At 39.9% G+C, this 20,109-nt stretch overlaps 4 protein-coding genes across 4 annotated transcripts; all 4 read left to right on the top strand.

Annotated features, from left to right (window-relative positions):
- Positions 1-522: 522 nt before the first annotated feature.
- On the top strand, positions 523-2,122 carry LOC310937951 (proteinase-activated receptor 3-like; the record flags this gene model as incomplete). The annotated part of the gene is made up of 3 exons (XM_083902341.1): positions 523-1,395; positions 1,677-1,874; positions 2,033-2,122. 3 exons carry the CDS (start codon positions 523-525, stop codon positions 2,120-2,122), a joined length of 1,161 nt encoding a protein of 386 aa, XP_083758467.1.
- Positions 2,123-2,154: 32 nt separating this feature from the next.
- Positions 2,155-5,544, top strand: LOC310937950 (G-protein coupled receptor 4-like; the record flags this gene model as incomplete). Its single annotated transcript, XM_083902340.1, has 2 exons — positions 2,155-2,214; positions 4,627-5,544. The coding sequence occupies 2 exons, from the start codon at positions 2,155-2,157 to the stop codon at positions 5,542-5,544; spliced, it is 978 nt and encodes a 325-aa protein (XP_083758466.1).
- Positions 5,545-7,179: 1,635 nt separating this feature from the next.
- LOC310937949 (platelet-activating factor receptor-like) lies at positions 7,180-8,588 on the top strand (the record flags this gene model as incomplete). Its single annotated transcript, XM_083902339.1, has 2 exons — positions 7,180-7,239; positions 7,671-8,588. The coding sequence occupies 2 exons, from the start codon at positions 7,180-7,182 to the stop codon at positions 8,586-8,588; spliced, it is 978 nt and encodes a 325-aa protein (XP_083758465.1).
- A 1,852-nt stretch (positions 8,589-10,440) lies between these two features.
- Positions 10,441-15,806, top strand: LOC310937947 (platelet-activating factor receptor-like; the record flags this gene model as incomplete). Its single annotated transcript, XM_083902337.1, has 4 exons — positions 10,441-10,500; positions 10,934-11,008; positions 11,444-12,220; positions 15,666-15,806. The coding sequence occupies 4 exons, from the start codon at positions 10,441-10,443 to the stop codon at positions 15,804-15,806; spliced, it is 1,053 nt and encodes a 350-aa protein (XP_083758463.1).
- Between the last annotated feature and the right edge of the window lie 4,303 nt (positions 15,807-20,109).

The following is a 20,109-nucleotide window of genomic DNA, read 5'->3' as shown; positions in this document are numbered from 1 at the left end:
CACAATATTAACACTGATTGCCATATAATTTCTTTTTTCTACCTGTTAAAATTTACTGAGGTTACAGCAGCGTGTGCAGAGCTTGAGTAATTTATCTCTCTCTGTCCATCTCTGTCTCTTTATCTCTGTCCGTCTATGTTTACGCACGCACGCACGCACGCACGCACGCACGCACGCACGCACGCACGCACGCACGCACACACACACACACTGACTGCAAACACATCTGTACAATCAGACTCATTGAAAACACGATCATATTCTCGCAAACAGTTACGACCACAGTGCATATTTGAATAAAGACGGGGTAAGCCTGCTCTGATCATAAGTGGACACAGGAGACACATCCAGGACACAATTTAATACCTGTTTGTGAACAATCCTACTTAAAGCCACTGAATTACAGAGAGTGATTGATATCAGGTGTGAATGGAGCCTTTATGAACGTCTCTAACAACAGAATCTGGTGTATTTTTGCTTTGACAGATCTGTGTTCTCCAGACGACCTTAGATCTCGCCATCATGGAGGTCATATACATCAACTCGTCTGTGCTCTACATCTCTCACAGACCCTACAACTCCACTGTTGGAGAGAAGACAGTGTATGAGCAATGTAAAGACATGCCAGCTGTCATCATTTGGTACCTGGGCCTTCAGTTTATCAACATGTTCCTGGGCATACCGGCCAACCTCATCGTGCTGTGGCTCATCCACAAGAACAAAGGCGACTCCTCCACCTCAGATATCTTCATCCTTCACCTGGCAATAATAGATGTGCTCTTCTGCCTCATCCCTCCTCTTGAACTGGCCAACATAGTCTTCCTCAACACCAGCAGTACTTGGTACGTTCTGCGCTTCTTCTATGGCCTGAAAGATACTTCACCACTGTTTCTTTCCTGCATCTGCTTGGACCGGTACGTAGCTGTGGTCCACCCCATCACCTTCACTGAGCTCAAAGACCGGCATCACAGAGCAGTCCTGGTCATAGTGGTCTGGCTTATCATCTTGGCCTATGCTGCTGCTAAATGTGTAGGCAACATTCCTAACTTTGAGAAGGTCTTCACGGCGATGATACTTGGAGCATTTGCATTCATGGTCTTCTGCAACATTGTCATTCTGTGGGCACTGCGGCAGTCTGGGCCCGGCAGAGATGAGATGCACCCTGTGAAGAAGAGAGCCTTCAAAATGGTCCTCATCATCCTGGCAATCATAGTTTTTAACTACTTTCCACCGGTGGCTCTGTTTCCCTTCCAGGAATATTTCTCTCCTGATGTGTTTCGGTGCTATATTCACTATGTGGCCTTCGGCTTGATGGATTTCAGCAGTACCATTCAACCCATGCTCTACCTCTCCAAGGAAAAGATGCCACAGAGCCTCAACTGCTTCACCACTCATGTACAATAGGTCCACATGAAAGGTTTCTAAACTTGGCACAAAAAGTAAGGAGATTCGTGTTTGGTTGATTATTTATTTGTTGTAACAATGCTTCTTCACAATAAATCTTATAGAAAGCGTATTGATTTCTCTTTTAAATGGTGCCACATTTGTGGGTTGACTAGCAAAGTATGTGGGTTGCGCACTTGAATATATGAATATCGAAGTATCTTCTCTGCCAATGCAAAACAAAGCTTATTCTGCTGGTGACTACGGAACCTCCTCCTCATGCTGGTCACCAGCTTGGTCACACACTGCTGTGGGATGTCATCCCATTCTTCAACCAGCATTTTCAGCAGTCAGCCAATGTGTCACTCAAGCTGATCCCACACGTGTTTAATGGGGTTGAGGTCAGGACTGCAGGCAGGCCAATTGATCCTCTCCACTCCCAAATTCTGGAGGTAGTCTCTGATACATCTCGCCGCTCGAGTGCTCCCACAGTCAGTCCCAGACTCCAATTATGAAAAGCTTTTACACTATCAGTGCACAAATCAGCATAGCATTCTCTGCCTCTTCTCCACACGTTGACGCTACGATCCAACTGTTTTTGGCAGAATCTGGACTCATCCATGACCATAATGTTTCTCCACATGTTCAGGATGTCCACACGTTTCCGACATCAGTGCAAACAGGCCTGACGGTGAAGCGCAATCATGGTCGGCCTCCTGGCAGCCCTACTAAGTGCTGACAGGGGTGAGGAAACGGTGACGTCTTCTCAGGATGTCCAGCCTGTCTCTGACATCCTCCGTTATATGGAACTTGGCCATCAGTTTGGAGATGGTACTAGGGCTCACTCCAAATAATGCTGGAACTTTGTTTTGCGGAACGGCAGCTTAAAGTTGCCCTCGGGCACAGACCCTATGCAGATCAGTCAAATGTGGCATGCTTGGAACATTCACCAAACTGACCGCTATAGCAGGGTCCATGCTTCACAGGTGTTGCTAATCAGGCACCAGCAGAATAAGCTGTTTGGCACTGACAGAGAAGATTTGGCAAGTTTTTCGAGGCCACAACCCGCATACTCAACTCTGCTGTTCATCCCACAAATGTATTTTCATTGCAAATGTGGCACAATTTAAAAGGGAAATAAACTGTCCTTCCAACAGTATAAGATGTATTGCCATGCAGCATTGCTACAACAACAAAAAATTACTAATAACAAATTTTCCGAGTTTATATTAAAGTTATCTTATGAGTGTACCAACACTCCAAAAACTGCGATATGAATGTACTCAATTGGTTAAATACAAGATTAGTCAGATTTAAATTGTCAGATTAAATATGGATTTTTCTGAAATGTTTTCATACCTTATTCCGAAATAAGTATAGCCACTTTGAAAATAAAGCACATTTTTAGCTCATGACCCAATTTGAACGTAGCATTACCACAGTTCACTTAAAGGCCCAATGTGTAAGAATTAGTGACATCTAATGGTGAGAATCCTGCACACATGACTGTATAAATACAACAGGACCACTAATTTATGTCTTTACACCAATATTTCAAAACCCAAGGCCTTTTCACATTTCACACAAATAATGCACAAATCATCATGTTATTTCTGTGTCCATCTTTGTCTGTAAACTGTTTGCTTTTTCAGCTTCTACATGTAGTTAGACACTTCAGCTCCAAGTTTTCTCCAAAGCAATGGATTTACAACTATTCCATTACGAACAGTCTGTATCTCCATGACACATGCATTGTATCGTGAGTCTGTATTTCATTTCACTGACATATTACACATGCACATAAACTGTCACTATACATGTCTAACGTGACACATGAATACGCACGTTATATGTATAATACATTTCCCTTATATGTATTTAGGTTTTCGTTGTACTGTATTTATTTCTCCATTTAGCCTTCAACTGCTGTCAAATTCACTGTAAATAAATATCAATAAAGATTAAACTCATCTCATTTTCTTTTCTGTCAACTTGATCACAGTTTGACTTTAGTTTAAATTTCACAAATCATCCATGCAATATGTTTGCCCCTAATGTGAGCTGACTGAGTGATATGTCACTGTTTGACCCAATTATCCTTTAGTACACAGTTAGTTTTTCCTGACTTACCCAGGAAATAAAGACAGAGACTGTGTTTTTGTATTGTAGTGAAAAATGTAGACTTTTTAATGAATCTCCTGCACATTAGCTTAACATTATATAAAACCACACCATGAACAGGTGAGATACAATTTGCAAAACAAATAACTTCTGACCTCTCCATCTGAATTAATTACACTGTGAATTTTAATATTGCGTGAGATTTTCAGTCCTCCTTTAGGGTGTTGCCAGTATTTGTATAATAGCACAGATATTATTAGTTCCTTTGTTCTGCGGGGCACAAGGTTGTGTTTGTAGTCAGGCTGTGCATATACTGTTCATATCACCTTTAGGTACAGAGACATAGTGGGATCTGCTGCTCGTCGACCTGGTGGAAACATAGTGAAACACTTGCGAACAATCCTACGAGATTTGTAAAGGCAAGATCGACATTAAGTAAGGCTCACGCAAATGCTCTTTGAAAGAGTTTGCAATAACTAAGGGGAGAAGACATTCGCTAAGTAAAAGACTAATATTAAGGTAAGAGGTTTCATTTACTACACAAAACTGCATAGACATAAATTCAAAATGTTAAAATGTATGTTCTGGCGATCTGTCCAAGGTGTATCTACCCCCGTGAGAAAATCGGTGAAATGGGTGAAAATGATACAGCGTATGGAGAGTATGGATACTATGAAGAGGAACCTGGAATTGTATGTTGTTGTTTTTTTTGCCTCAGACTTCAATATCAAGACCCACCGTCCTGCATGTTTTCATCATCTTCCTGCTCCAACACACCAGATTCAAATGAATGGGTTGTTAGTCTTTTGCAGTGCTTTACCCTGCTCTAACATAAAGTAAAACTACATAATTAAATTGTGTGTGGTATATAAATCATAATATTTAAATTATTGCAGTTGCAAATGATATTTGGTCAAATATAACAATAGCCTACTTATATTTTAGCAGTATGATTTACAAGCACATACTTTTCTGAAAGTAAAGTTGTATCGAGCAAAAAAAAAGGGAGAATCCTATTATAACAAGCAACTGAATTACAGAGCATGGATGTTGATACCAGGTCTGAATGGATCTTTTATTAATGTCTTTAACAACAGAATCTGGTGTGTGTTTGTTTGACAGCTCTTCGACCCGATCTCTGCAATCTCTTTCATGGAGGACATAAACATCAACCCCTCTGTGCTCAACATCTCTCACAGACCCTACAACTCCACAGTTGGAGAGATGACAGTGTTTGAGCAATGCAAAAACATGCCCGTTCTCCTCATTTTGTACCTGGGCCTTCAGGTTATCAACATGTTCCTGGGCATACCTACCAACTTCACCGTGCTGTGGCTCATCCACAAAAACAAACACTACTCCAACTCAGGTATCTTCATCTTTCAACTGGCAATAATAGATGTGCTCTTCTGTCTCACCCTTCCTCTTGAAATGGTCAGAATAGTCTTCCTCAAAACCAGCAGCACCGGCTACATCCTGCGTTTCTTCTCCGGCCTGAAAGACTCCTCACCACTGTTTCTTTCCTGCATCTGCTTGGACCGGTACGTAGCTGTGGTCCACCCCATCTTCTTCACTCAGCTCAAGGGCAGGCATCACAGAGCAGTCCTGACCATAGTGATATGGCTTGTCATTTTGGCATATGCTGCTGCTTATTGCGTAGGCAAGATTCCAAACTTTTATATAGTCTTCACGGTGATGATACTTGGAGCATTTGCTTTCATGGTCTTCTGCAACATTGTCATTCTGTGGGCGCTGCGTCAGTCTGGGCCCAGCACAGATGAGATGCACCCTGTGAAGAAGACAGCCTTCAAAATGGTTCTCATCATCCTGGCCATCACTGTGTTCCACTACCTTCCACCTGTGGCACTGTTCCCCTTCAAGGAACATTACTCTCCTGACGTGTTTCAGTGCTATATTATCTGTTTGGCCTACAGCTTGAAGGATTTGAGCTGTATCATTCAACCGTTGCTCTACCTTCTCAGGGAAAAGATCCCACAGAGCCTCAACTCCTGTCACAGCTGCACCACTCATGTACAATAGGCCCACATGAAAGGTTTCTATATTGAAGTTAATCAACAAATACAAAATACAAAAATAATATATTTAAATTTTGGATTTATGATAAATTGTTTCACAAACTTCTCCAAGTATCGCCACTTTGAACATTAACTTAAACACAGTTAGTTCACTTAAATGTCCAATAAGTTATGAGAAAATGTTTAATTCCTCATTATTTGCGTCACAATATGGAATGCAAAACTGTTTATTTGGGATCTCTGTGGGAGCAAGTGAGAATCTCAACTCCTTCATCACCTCTGATTTTATCTAAAAGTCTGAATTTTAAATCTTGTGGCATGTTTCACTTTTTACACAAGTTATACATATTTATACACATGACTGTATAAATACAACAGGACCACTAATTTATGTCTTAACACCAATATTTCAAAACCCAAGCCATTTTCACATTTCACACAAATAATGCACAAATCATCATGTTATTTCTGTGTCCATCTCTGGCTGTAAACTGTTTGCTTTTTCAGCTTCTACATGTATTTAGACACTTCAGCTCCAAGTTTTCTCCAAAGCAATGGATTTACAACTATTCCATTACGAACAGTCTGTATCTCCATGACACATGCATTGTATCATAAGTCTGTATTTCATTTCACTGACATATTACACATGCACATAAACTGTCAGTAGAAATGTCTAACGTGACACATGAATACGCACGTTATATGTATAATACATTTCCCTTATATGTATTTAGGTTTTCATTTTACTGTATTTATTTCTCCATTTAGCCTTCAACTGCTGTCAAATTCAATGTAAATAAATATCAATAAAGATTAAACTCATCTCATTTTCTTTTCTGTCAACTTGATCACAGTTTGACTTTAGTTTAAATTTCACAAATCATCCATGCAATATGTTTGCCCCTAATGTGAGCTGACTGAGTGATATGTCACTGTTTGACCCAATTATCCTTTAGTACACAGTTAGTTTTTCCTGACTTACCCAGGAAATAAAGACAGAGACTGTGTTTTGTATTGTAGTGAAAAATGTAGACTTTTTAATGAATCTCCTGCACATTAGCTTAACATTATATAAAACCACACCATGAACAGGTGAGATACAATTTGCAAAACAAATAACTTCTGACCTCTCCATCTGAATTAATTACACTGTGAATTTTAATATTGCGTGAGATTTTCAGTCCTCCTTTAGGGTGTTGCCAGTATTTGTATAATAGCACAGATATTATTAGTTCCTTTGTTCTGCGGGGCACAAGGTTGTGTTTGTAGTCAGGCTGTGCATATACTGTTCATATCACCTTTAGGTACAGAGACATAGTGGGATCTGCTGCTCGTCGACCTGGTGGAAACATAGTGAAACACTTGCGAACAATCCTACGAGATTTGTAAAGGCAAGATCGACATTAAGTAAGGCTCACGCAAATGCTCTTTGAAAGAGTTTGCAATAACTAAGGGGAGAAGACATTCGCTAAGTAAAAGACTAATATTAAGGTAAGAGGTTTCATTTACTACACAAAACTGCATAGACATAAATTCAAAATGTTAAAATGTATGTTCTGGCGATCTGTCCAAGGTGTACCCTGCCTGTCGCCCTACGTCATCTTGGCACAGCGACCCCCGTGAGAAAATCGGTGAAATGGGTGAAAATGATACAGCGTATGGAGAGGATGAGTACTATGAAGAGTTACCTGGAAATGTATGTTGTTGTTTTTTTTGCCTCAGACTTCAATATCAAGACCCACCGTCCTGCATGTTTTCATCATCTTCCTGCTCCAACACACCAGATTCAAATGAATGGGTTGTTAGTCTTTTGCAGTGCTTTACCCTGCTCTAACATACAGTAAAACTACATAATTAAATTGTGTGTGGTATATAAATCATAATATTTAAATTATTGCAGTTGCAAATGATATTTGGTCAAATATAACAATAGCCTACTTATATTTTAGCAGTATGATTTACAAGCACATACTTTTCTGAAAATAAAGTTGTATCGAGCAAAAAAAAAAGGGAGAATCCTATTATAACAAGCAACTGAATCACAGAGCATGGATGTTGATACCAGGTCTGAATGGATCTTTTATTAATGTCTTTAACAACAGAATCTGGTGTGTGTTTGTTTGACAGCTCTTCGACACGATCTCTGCAATCTCTTTCATGGAGGACATAAACATCAACCCCTCTGTGCTCAACATCTCTCACAGACCCTACAACTCCACAGTTGGAGAGATGACAGTGTTTGAGCAATGCAAAAACATGCCCGTTCTCCTCATTTTGTACCTGGGCCTTCAGGTTATCAACATGTTCCTGGGCATACCTACCAACTTCACCGTGCTGTGGCTCATCCACAAAAACAAACACTACTCCAACTCAGGTATCTTCATCTTTCAACTGGCAATAATAGATGTGCTCTTCTGTCTCACCCTTCCTCTTGAAATGGTCAGAATAGTCTTCCTCAAAACCAGCAGCACCGGCTACATCCTGCGTTTCTTCTCCGGCCTGAAAGACTCCTCACCACTGTTTCTTTCCTGCATCTGCTTGGACCGGTACGTAGCTGTGGTCCACCCCATCTTCTTCACTCAGCTCAAGGGCCGGCATCACAGAGCAGTCCTGACCATAGTGATATGGCTTGTCATTTTGGCATATGCTGCTGCTTATTGCGTAGGCAAGATTCCAAACTTTTATATAGTCTTCACGGTGATGATACTTGGAGCATTTGCTTTCATGGTCTTCTGCAACATTGTCATTCTGTGGGCGCTGCGTCAGTCTGGGCCCAGCACAGATGAGATGCACCCTGTGAAGAAGACAGCCTTCAAAATGGTCCTCATCATCCTGGCCATCACTGTGTTCCACTACCTTCCACCTGTGGCTCTGTTTCCCTTCAAGGAACATTACTCTCCTGACGTGTTTCAGTGCTATATTATCTGTTTGGCCTACAGCTTGAAGGATTTGAGCTGTATCATTCAACCGTTGCTCTACCTTTTCAGGGAAAAGATCCCACAGAGCCTCAACTCCTGTCACAGCTGCACCACTCATGTACAATAGGCCCACATGAAAGGTTTCTATATTGAAGTTAATCCACAAATACAAAATACAAAAATAATATATTTAAATTTTGGATTTATGATAAATTGTTTCACAAACTTCTCCAAGTATCGCCACTTTGAAAATTAACTTAAACACAGTTAGTTCACTTAAATGTCCAATAAGTTATGAGAAAATGTTTAATTCCTCATTATTTGCGTTACAATATGGAATGCACGCTCTGTGTGGTTTGTCCATTTGGGCTGTTGTAGAAACATGATGGCACAAGACAGCAGCCTGTGTAAAGCAAGGCCACTGCCTACAGTTCACATTATAGACTTCTTCTAAGGCTACGTATAAACAGAAGGTTTTTATTTCACAGCAGTTACACATTGATGCAAACATATCCATGCAGAGTATATCTGTTTCTGCAAATAAACCTTCCTAATGTCAAAACTGTTTATTTGGGATCTCTGTGGGAGCAAGTGAGAATCTCAACTCCTTCATCACCTCTGATTTTATCTAAAAGTCTGAATTTTAAATCTTGTGGCATGTTTCACTTTTTACACAAGTTATACATATTTATACACATGACTGTATAAATACAACAGGACCACTAATTTATGTCTTAACACCAATATTTCAAAACCCAAGCCATTTTCACATTTCACACAAATAATGCACAAATCATCATGTTATTTCTGTGTCCATCTCTGGCTGTAAACTGTTTGCTTTTTCAGCTTCTACATGTATTTAGACACTTCAGCTCCAAGTTTTCTCCAAAGCAATGGATTTACAACTATTCCATTACGAACAGTCTGTATCTCCATGACACATGCATTGTATCATAAGTCTGTATTTCATTTCACTGACATATTACACATGCACATAAACTGTCAGTATAAATGTCTAACGTGACACATGAATACGCACGTTATATGTATAATACATTTCCCTTATATGTATTTAGGTTTTCATTTTACTGTATTTATTTCTCCATTTAGCCTTCAACTGCTGTCAAATTCAATGTAAATAAATATCAATAAAGATTAAACTCATCTCATTTTCTTTTCTGTCAACTTGATCACAGTTTGACTTTAGTTTAAATTTCACAAATCATCCATGCAATATGTTTGCCCCTAATGTGAGCTGACTGAGTGATATGTCACTGTTTGACCCAATTATCCTTCAGTACACAGTTAGTTTTTCCTGACTTACCCAGGAAATAAAGACAGAGACTGTGTTTTTGTATTGTAGTGAAAAATGTAGACTTTTTAATGAATCTCCTGCACATTAGCTTAACATTATATAAAACCACACCATGAACAGGTGAGATACAATTTGCAAAACAAATAACTCCTGACCTCTCCATCTGAATTAATTACACTGTGAATTTTAATATTGCGTGAGATTTTCAGTCCTCCTTTAGGGTGTTGCCAGTATTTGTATAATAGCACAGATATTATTAGTTCCTTTGTTCTGCGGGGCACAAGGTTGTGTTTGTAGTCAGGCTGTGCATATACTGTTCATATCACCTTTAGGTACAGAGACATAGTGGGATCTGCTGCTCGTCGACCTGGTGGAAACATAGTGAAACACTAGCGAACAATCCTACGAGATTTGTAAAGGCAAGATCGACATTAAGTAAGGCTCACGCAAATGCTCTTTGAAAGAGTTTGCAATAACTAAGGGGAGAAGACATTCGCTAAGTAAAAGACTAATATTAAGGTAAGAGGTTTCATTTACTACACAAAACTGCATAGACATAAATTCAAAATGTTAAAATGTATGTTCTGGCAATCTGTCCAAGGTGTATCCTGCCTGTCGCCCTACGTCATCTTGGCACAGCGACCCCCGTGAGAAAATCGGTGAAATGGGTGAAAATGATACAGCGTATGGAGAGTATGAGTACTATGAAGAGGAACCTGGAAATGTATGTTGTTGTTTTTTTTGCCTCAGACTTCAATATCAAGACCCACCGTCCTGCATGTTTTCATCATCTTCCTGCTCCAACACACCAGATTCAAATGAATGGGTTGTTAGTCTTTTGCAGTGCTTTACCCTGCTCTAACATACAGTAAAACTCGACTCTACATAATTAAATTGTGTGTGGTATATAAATCATAATATTAAATTATTGCAGTGGCAAATGATATTTGGTCAAATATAACAAAAGCCTACTTATATTTTAGCAGTATGATTAACGAGCACTGACTTTTCTGAAAGTAAAGTTGTATTGAGCCAAAAAAAGAGAATCCTATTATAACAAGCAACTGAATCACAGAGCATGGATGTTGATACCAGGTCTGAATGGAGCTTTTATGAATGTCTCTAACAACAGAATCTGGTGTGTGTTTGTTTGACAGATCTTCCGACCGTTTCCTGAAAGGCCTTTCATGGAGGACATAAACATCAACCACTCTGTGTTCGACATCTGTCAGGTGTGATGTCTGATATGAGTTTGCTCACATATTGATGTTCTAATTTTCATCGTGGTTCATGTGAAAATTGTCAGGGAAACCTCTAAAAACATGCAGGACAGGGCATCCACAGGAAAAGGGTTGACAAACCCTGCTCTAACATACAGTAAAAACCTACTGTACATAATTAAATCGTGTGTGTTATATAAATCATAATATTTAAATTATCGAAGTTGCAAGTGATATTTGGTCAAATATAACAATAGCCTACTTATATTTTAGCAGTATGATTAACGAGCACTGACTTTTCTGAAAATAAAGTTGTATTGATCCAAAAAAAGAGAATCCTATTATAACAAGCAACTGAATTACAGAGCATTGATGTTGATACCAGGTCTGAATGGAGCTTTTATGAATGTCTCTAACAACAGAATCTGGTGTGTGTTTGTTTGACAGCTCTTCCTACCGTTCCCTGAAAGGATTATCATGGAGGGCATAAACATCAACCCCTCTGTGCTCAACATCTCTCACAGACCATACAACTCCACAGTTGGAGAGATGACAGTGTTTGAGCAATGCAAAAACATGCCCGTTCTCCTCATTTTGTACCTGGGCCTTCAGGTTATCAACATGTTCCTGGGCATACCTACCAACTTCACCGTGCTGTGGCTCATCCACAAGAACAAAGACTACTCCAACTCAGATATCTTCATCTTTCAACTGGCAATAATAGATGTGCTCTTCTGTCTCATCCTTCCTCTTGAAATGGTCAGAATAGTCTACCTTGACACCAGCAGCACCGGCTACATCCTGCGTTTCTTCTCCAGCCTGAAAGACTCCTCACCACTTTTTTTTTCCTGCATCTGCTTGGACCGGTACGTAGCTGTGGTCCACCCCATCTTCTTCACTCAGCTCAAGGGCAGGCATCACAGAGCAGTCCTGACCATAGTGATATGGCTTGTCATTTTGGCATATGCTGCTGCTTATTGCGTAGGCAAGATTCCAAACTTTTATATAGTCTTCACGGTGATGATACTTGGAGCATTTGCTTTCATGGTCTTCTGCAACATTGTCATTCTGTGGGCGCTGCGTCAGTCTGGGCCCAGCACAGATGAGATGCACCCTGTGAAGAAGACAGCCTTCAAAATGGTTCTCATCATCCTGGCCATCACTGTGTTCCACTACCTTCCACCTGTGGCACTGTTCCCCTTCAAGGAACATTACTCTCCTGACGTGTTTCAGTGCTATATTATCTGTTTGGCCTACAGCTTGAAGGATTTGAGCTGTATCATTCAACCGTTGCTCTACCTTTTCAGGGAAAAGATCCCACAGAGCCTCAACTCCTGTCACAGCTGCACCACTCATGTACAATAGGCCCACATGAAAGGTTTCTATATTGAAGTTAATCCACAAATACAAAATACAAAAATAATATATTTAAATTTTGGATTTATGATAAATTGTTTCACAAACTTCTCCAAGTATCGCCACTTTGAACATTAACTTAAACACAGTTAGTTCACTTAAATGTCCAATAAGTTATGAGAAAATGTTTAATTCCTCATTATTTGCGTTACAATATGGAATGCACGCTCTGTGTGGTTTGTCCATTTGGGCTGTTGTAGAAACATGATGGCACAAGACAGCAGCCTGTGTAAAGCAAGGCCACTGCCTACAGTTCACATTATAGACTTCTTCTAAGGCTACGTATAAACAGAAGGTTTTTATTTGACAGCAGTTACACATTGATGCAAACATATTTATGCAGAGTATATCTGTTTCTGCAAATAAACCTTCCTAATGTCAAAACTGTTTATTTGGGATCTCTGTGGGAGCAAGTGAGAATCTCAACTCCTTCATCACCTCTGGTTTTATCTAAAAGTCTGAATTTTAAATCTTGTGGCATGTTTCACTTTTTACACAAGTTATACATATTTATACACATGACTGTATAAATACAACAGGACCACTAATTTATGTCTTAACACCAATATTTCAAAACCCAAGCCATTTTCACATTTCACACAAATAATGCACAAATCATCATGTTATTTCTGTGTCCATCTCTGGCTGTAAACTGTTTGCTTTTTCAGCTTCTACATGTAGTTAGACACTTCAGCTCCAAGTTTTCTCCAAAGCAATGGATTTACAACTATTCCATTACGAACAGTCTGTATCTCCATGACACATGCATTGTATCGTAAGTCTGTATTTCATTTCACTGACATATTACACATGCACATAAACTGTCACTATACATGTCTAACGTGACACATGAATACGCACGTTATATGTATAATACATTTCCCTTATATGTATTTAGGTTTTCGTTGTACTGTATTTATTTCTCCATTTAGCCTTCAACTGCTGTCAAATTCACTGTAAATAAATATCAATAAAGATTAAACTCATCTCATTTTCTTTTCTGTCAACTTGATCACAGTTTGACTTTAGTTTAAATTTCACAAATCATCCATGCAATATGTTTGCCCCTAATGTGAGCTGACTGAGTGATATGTCACTGTTTGACCCAATTATCCTTCAGTACACAGTTAGTTTTTCCTGACTTACCCAGGAAATAAAGACAGAGACTGTGTTTTTGTATTGTAGTGAAAAATGTAGACTTTTTAATGAATTTCCTGCACAGTAGCTTAACATTATATAAAACCACACCATGAACAGGTGAGATACAATTTGCAAAACAAATAACTTCTGACCTCTCCATCTGAATTAATAACACTGAATTTTAATATTGCGTGAGATTTTCAGTCCTCCTTTAGGGTGTTGCCAGTATTTGTGTAATAGCACAGATATTATTAGTTCCTTTGTTCTGCGGGGCACAAGGTTGTGTTTGTAGTCAGGCTGTGCATATACTGTTCATATCACCTTTAGGTACAGAGACATAGTGGGATCTGCTGCTCGTCGACCTGGTGGAAACATAGTGAAACACTTGCGAACAATCCTACGAGACTTGTAAAGGCAAGATCGACATTAAGTAAGGCTCACGCAAATGCTCTTTGAAAGGGGAAAAAAAGTGGCTTAGGAGTCTGTAATGTGTCAGTGACACTTAACACTAACTAAGGGGAGAAGACATTCACTAAGTAAACGACTAATATTAAGGTAAGAGGTTTCGTTTACTACGCCATTAAAATTGCATAGACATAAATTTAAAAAAAATGTTCAAATGTATGTTCTGGCGATCTGTCCAGGGTGTATCCTGCCTGTCGTCCTAAGTGAGCTTGGCACTGCGACCCTCATTGAGGATAAAGCAGAAGAAAATGGAAGAATGTATGTCTGGAAATGTAAGTTTTTCTGCCTCAGACTTAATTTTTGCTGGTGTATCTTAATGTAGTTCATGAGCATTTGTTGTCTTTGATCAATAAATGTCAACGTTTATTAATCAAAATGAAGGTGTGATATCTGATATGAGTTTGCTCACATATTGATGTTCTAATTTTCATCGTGATTCATGTGACAATTGACAATCCACGTTGACTATTGCAGTTACATAGTATTTAATCTGAATCAGGTGTGTTGGAGCAGGGAAACCTCTAAAAACATGCAGGACAGTGGGTCCACAGGAAAAGGGTTGAGAAACCCTGCTCTAATGTACAGTAAAAATCTACTGTACATAATTAAATCCTGTGTGGTATATAAATCATAATATTTAAAAAAAAAAAAAACCTGCAGATGCAAATGGTATTTCGTCAAACAACAATAGCCTACTTATATTTTAGCAGTATGGTTTACTAGCACAGACTTTTCTGGAAATAAAGTTACATATAGCCAAAAAATGAGATAATCCTATTATAACAAGCAACTGAATCACAGAGAATGGATGTTGATTCCAGGTCTGAATGGAGCCTTTATTAATGTCTCCAACAACAGAATCTGGTGTGTGTTTGTTTGACAGCTCCTTTTTCCCGACCCGATCTCTGAAGTCCCTTTCGAGGAGGTCATAAACATCAACTCCTCTGTGCTCAACATCTCCACTGTTGGAGACAAGCCAATGTATGAGCGATGCAAACACATGCCCGCTCTCCTCATTTGGTACCTGGGCCTTCAGTTCATCAACATGTTCCTGGGCATACCTACCAACGTCACTGTGCTGTGGCTCATCCACAAAAACAAAGACTCCTCCAGCTCAGATATCTTCATCTTTCAACTGGCGATAATAGATGTGCTCTTCTGTCTCATCCTTCCTCTTGAACTGGTCAACAAACTCTACCTTGACACCAGCAGCATCTGTTTCGCACTACGCTTCTTCTACGGCCTGAAAGATACTTCACCACTGTTTCTTTCCTGCATCTGCTTGGACCGGTACCTAGCTGTGGTCCACCCCATCTTCTTCACTCAGCTCAAAGGCCGGAATCACAGAGCAGTCGTGGCCATAGTGGTCTGGCTTATCGTTTTGTCTTATACTGTTGCTTATTGTGTATGTGATTTTCCCAACTTTTATAAGGTCTTCACAGCAATAATATCTATAGCATTTGCTTTCATGGTCTTCTGCAACATTGTCATTCTGTGGGCGCTGCGGCAGTCTGGGCCCAGCACAGATGAGATGCACCCGGTGAAGAAGAGAGCCTTCAAAATGGTCCTCATCATCCTGGCAATCACTGTGTTCCACTACCTTCCACTTGTGGCACTGTTCCCCTTCGAAGAATATTTCTCTCCTGACGTGTTTCGATGCTATATTCACTTCTTAGCCTTTGGCTTGATGGATTTCAGCAGTAGCATTCAACCCATGCTCTACCTCTCCAAAGAAAAGATCCCACAGAGCCTCAACTGCTGTCACAGCTGCACCACTCATGTACAATAGACCTACATGAAAAATCCCTTTATTAAAGTTAATCTACGAATGTACTCCAGTGGTACAATACGAAAATAATATATTTAAATTTTGGATTTATGATACTTTTTTTCCCACAAATTTCTCCAAGTATCGCCACTTGATGAATGAACTACTTAAACACAGTTACCACAGTTCACTTAAAGGTCCAATGTGTAACAATACGTTACGAGAAAACATTTAATTCCTCATTATTTGCTTCAAAATATGGAATGCACGCTCTGTGTGGTTTGTCCATTTGGGCTGTTGTAGAAACATGATGGCACAAGACAGCAGCCTCTGTAAAGCAAGGCCACTGCCTACAGTTCACATTATAGACTTCTTCTAAGGCTACGAAAAAACAGAAGGTATTTATTTGACAGCAGTTACACATGTATGCAAACATATTCATGCAGAGTATATCTATTTCTGCAAATAAACATTCCTCATGTCAGAATTGTTTGATAATATAGGGATCATCTGCGGGAGCATGTTGCTTCATCTCTGCTTATATTGACTTGGACTTTATTAACTTTAAATTTCAACACTTGTTGCATGCTTTACTTTTTGCACGATTCATACACAGGAATATAGGTCATGTTATTTCTGCATCCTGCTTTGGCTGTATACTGTTTACTTTTTCAGCTTCTACATAGTGAGACACTTCAGCTCCAGGTTTTCAAAGCAATGGGTCATTACAAAAAGTATTTATCCCCATGTTACACATGCATTTTATTGTAAGTCTGTATTTCATTTCACTGAAACACATAAGTAGTCACAAATGTGTAACTTCTGGCACATTGTATATATATTTTCTCATATCTATGTTTAAGTTCTTGGTTTACTGCATAATACACAATTGTTATAGTCTTAGTGTTAATATCTTTATATATTGTACTTTTTTTTGGTAATGGATGTTTATAATATATTATCTTTATCTTTACAGTCTTTGTTGCTGTAACAATGTAAATTCCCCCACTGCGGGACAAATAAAGGGCTTAACTATCTTATCAACTGTCAGCCTGTCAACTTTAAGCTGCCTACAGTGTAACTTCAGTTTAAATTTCACAAATCATCCCACAATCTGTTTTGAACCAATCACCCTTTAGTGTATGGAAAGGAAAGACACATTTTGGCATTAAGTGAGTGCCAACTGTGTTGAGAAACAACCTCTGGACACACACTCATGTGCACGTGTAGTGAACACTTAGTTTTTCCTGACTTACCCAGGAAATAATGACAGAGATTGTGGTTGTGTATTGCACTGACTTTAAAACTACTGCAGAAGTATGTAAAGAAAAGTAAAAACAGTTCATGGATTATATTTTCTCTTTAATTTAGACACAGATCACACACATAGTAACTTACAATAAGTTCCTAGTAGCAAACACTCAGTTTAATATACATTGCTATGCAGGATTATCAACCAGATGCAGTGATTAAAAGTAGCCGTATGATTGTGGACGAGATGCGTCACTCTTGAATGTGTCAGGTGTACAGTGTTCACAAGAAAAGCCTAAAGCTAAACAACTAGAAGTTGATTTCTGAAGGTGGCTAAAATTAATTTACGACCGAGAGCTGGTCAATCAATAGTGAATACTCAGTCAAATGATAAACCGTAGATCAGACCTGACCGTTAAAGCTTTATACAGCATTATAGTCACAGTTGCCTTAATTCTCAGTCTTTATCCATTAAGTGTATAAACATTTGTAGAAAAATCTTCTAAAACGTTATTATTTTGCACTCAAACTTTCAGCAAGGCGAGTTCACACACTTTGCCACAATCGAGCAGCATTTTATAAACAAATAATCTACCAACGTTTTGGTAACACAGCAAGTTACTAAGTTATTTAGTAGGGCCCCATTTTCTACCAAAATGTAAAATAAGTATTCACTGATACAGTATTGCTAAATACGATATGGTAAATACTGCACAGGTGGAAGTGTAGTGTTATAAATACATGAGACAATAAAATATGATGCATGAAGTCCAGACTGAATAGCAGATGAATGGATTGTTAAGTGTAAAATGTTTTTTTTTGGATGCCAAACCACTGCACGGCAATGCGTTATACTCTCAGACAGGATCTCACAACTCCTCATAGTTATCACAACAACTTTTTTTTCCACACAGTTCCAAGCAGAAATTCAATATTCATAGGAATGCATGTGGCTACAGTGACCCCAGCAGGCACAATGAATTTGACTTGAATATGTTACTTGTGAAGCAGCTGTAGGGTTCATTCACCCTCTAGTGCCCTCCACCATTTCCATGACATTGTGAGACGTGGTCCAAAACTTTTAAAAAGCAGGTGCATGGATTCTGAAGCTGCAGCTTCTTTATGGTTCAACTGCAAAAATTTCTGTCAGCGTCTGAGTGTCCTAGATGCTGGAGGTTGGACTGGGCTTCCCTCGCTCTGAGCCTTCAGCTCTTCGGCCACGTGCAACTTCAAATGCTTTTTGAGAGCGGACTGGTCTGTGTAGCTTTTTCCACAGCGGCTGCAGTGAAGTAAGACCTTGTCTTTGGTGTGGACCTGCTCGTGTCTCTTCAAATGCCCTGACCTGCTGAAGCTCTTGCTGCAGTATGAGCAGCTGTACTCCTTCTCTCCTGTGTGAGTCCTCTGGTGCAGCTTAAGGCTGCTTGCCACTGTAAACTTCTTGCCACACTCGTTGCAGCTGTAAGGTCGCTCTCCTGTGTGCATTCGCATGTGTACAGTGAGGTGGCCTGTCTGGCTGAAGGTCTTCTTACACAGCTTGCAGCTGTAGGGCTTCTCTCCAGTGTGAATCCTGTAATGAGTTTTGAGGTCACCCAAGCCATTGAACCTTTTCCCACACTGAGTGCAGCCGTATGGCTTCTCGCCTGTGTGGATCCTCTCGTGTATGCGCAGGTTTCCTGCATTGCTAAACGTCTTGCCGCAATCCTGGCAGCTGTAAGGCCTTTCCCCGGTGTGAGTCCGCAAGTGGACTTTGAGCTGGTTGTGCTCATTAAAGCGCTTGCCACAGTGTGAGCAGCAATATGGCTTCTCTCCAGTGTGAATGCGTTTGTGTATCCTGAGCTGACTGGGATGGGCATAGGTTTTAGTGCAGACGTTGCAGCGATAGGGTCTTTCTCCAGTGTGGGTTCTCTTGTGGGATTTGAGGAGGTCGGACCGACCAAAGCGTTTACCACAGTAGCTGCAGCTGTGGATCTTTTCACTGCATTTGGTCTTGGTGTGGATGTTGACGGAGGTTTCTTGACTAATGGGAGAGTGAATTAAATTGTCATGGCTTTCCATTATCTTGTCTGCAGGAACAGCAGGAGAATCCTCTTCCTTATATGTCTCACCTTCTGCCTCTAGAACCTGTCTGCTCACTCCCTCTGAATCTGTGTGTGATTCAGGGTAATATGTCAACTCCTGCTTAACTTCGTCATTGGAGAAAGTGCCATTGTCACTGCACTGCACCTCCCCATTTTGATCTTCCTCTGGCTCTGGTTTAATGAGCTGTCCATCTTGTATGCCGCTGTCGGAAACAATGGGGACGTCAACTTCACCATCTCTGACCCTGCAGTCTTGTTCAGGGCCTGAAGATGGAAGCAGAGGTGCATATGGATCCTGATGGTCACAGGAGACCTCTGTGCTCTCATGTTTCACTGGATTCATTGGCAGACATAGAAGAGATGAAGGCTGAGAGAGGTCAATAGCACTGTTTTCCTCCAGTCCAGGCTCTGCTTTCACAGATATTAAGGTTTCCTCTGATGACATGCTGACCTGTGATGTGTTGACATATGGTTCTTCTACCACGTGATTCCTCAGCAAGGAAAATGAGGCAGAGGATACGCTCTCCCTCATCTTGTCCTTTTGCTTCCTCCTGCAGCTCTTCCTGTCACTGCTGCATATGGACATCCTGAATACGGCCTGGGTGGCGCTAACTGGTTGACTGCTCCACTCTGGGGCATTTTCCGTGGAGTCCTGTTCATGTATATCTGTCAAAAAGGCCCAAACAATGTCACATTTGAGACATCCAAAATCAACAAATCAAAAGGGATGTTGCGGGTTCTTCATGTGTTAATCAATAAGTTATTAATTACACATTTAATCATACAATTATTTTTCATGAATATTTATGAGAAACAAGTGAATATTTCCCTCCATGTATTGATGTTTGTGGGGTACGAAACCTTGCTTTTCTTAAATTAAATTACACAAATACCACATTGATGCAGTCATTAGTACAGGTGGGATATTGTGATAATAATATTTACAAACGTAATTTTACAGACAACGTAATACATAAGCTGTTACGACTCCTCCC

This window comes from Microchirus variegatus (genome assembly GCF_963457635.1).
Source record: "Microchirus variegatus genome assembly, chromosome: 16".
Lineage (NCBI taxonomy): Eukaryota > Metazoa > Chordata > Actinopteri > Pleuronectiformes > Soleidae > Microchirus > Microchirus variegatus.
The sequence above is the reverse complement of the archived record's forward strand: the minus strand, read 5'-3'. Positions and strand labels throughout refer to the sequence as shown.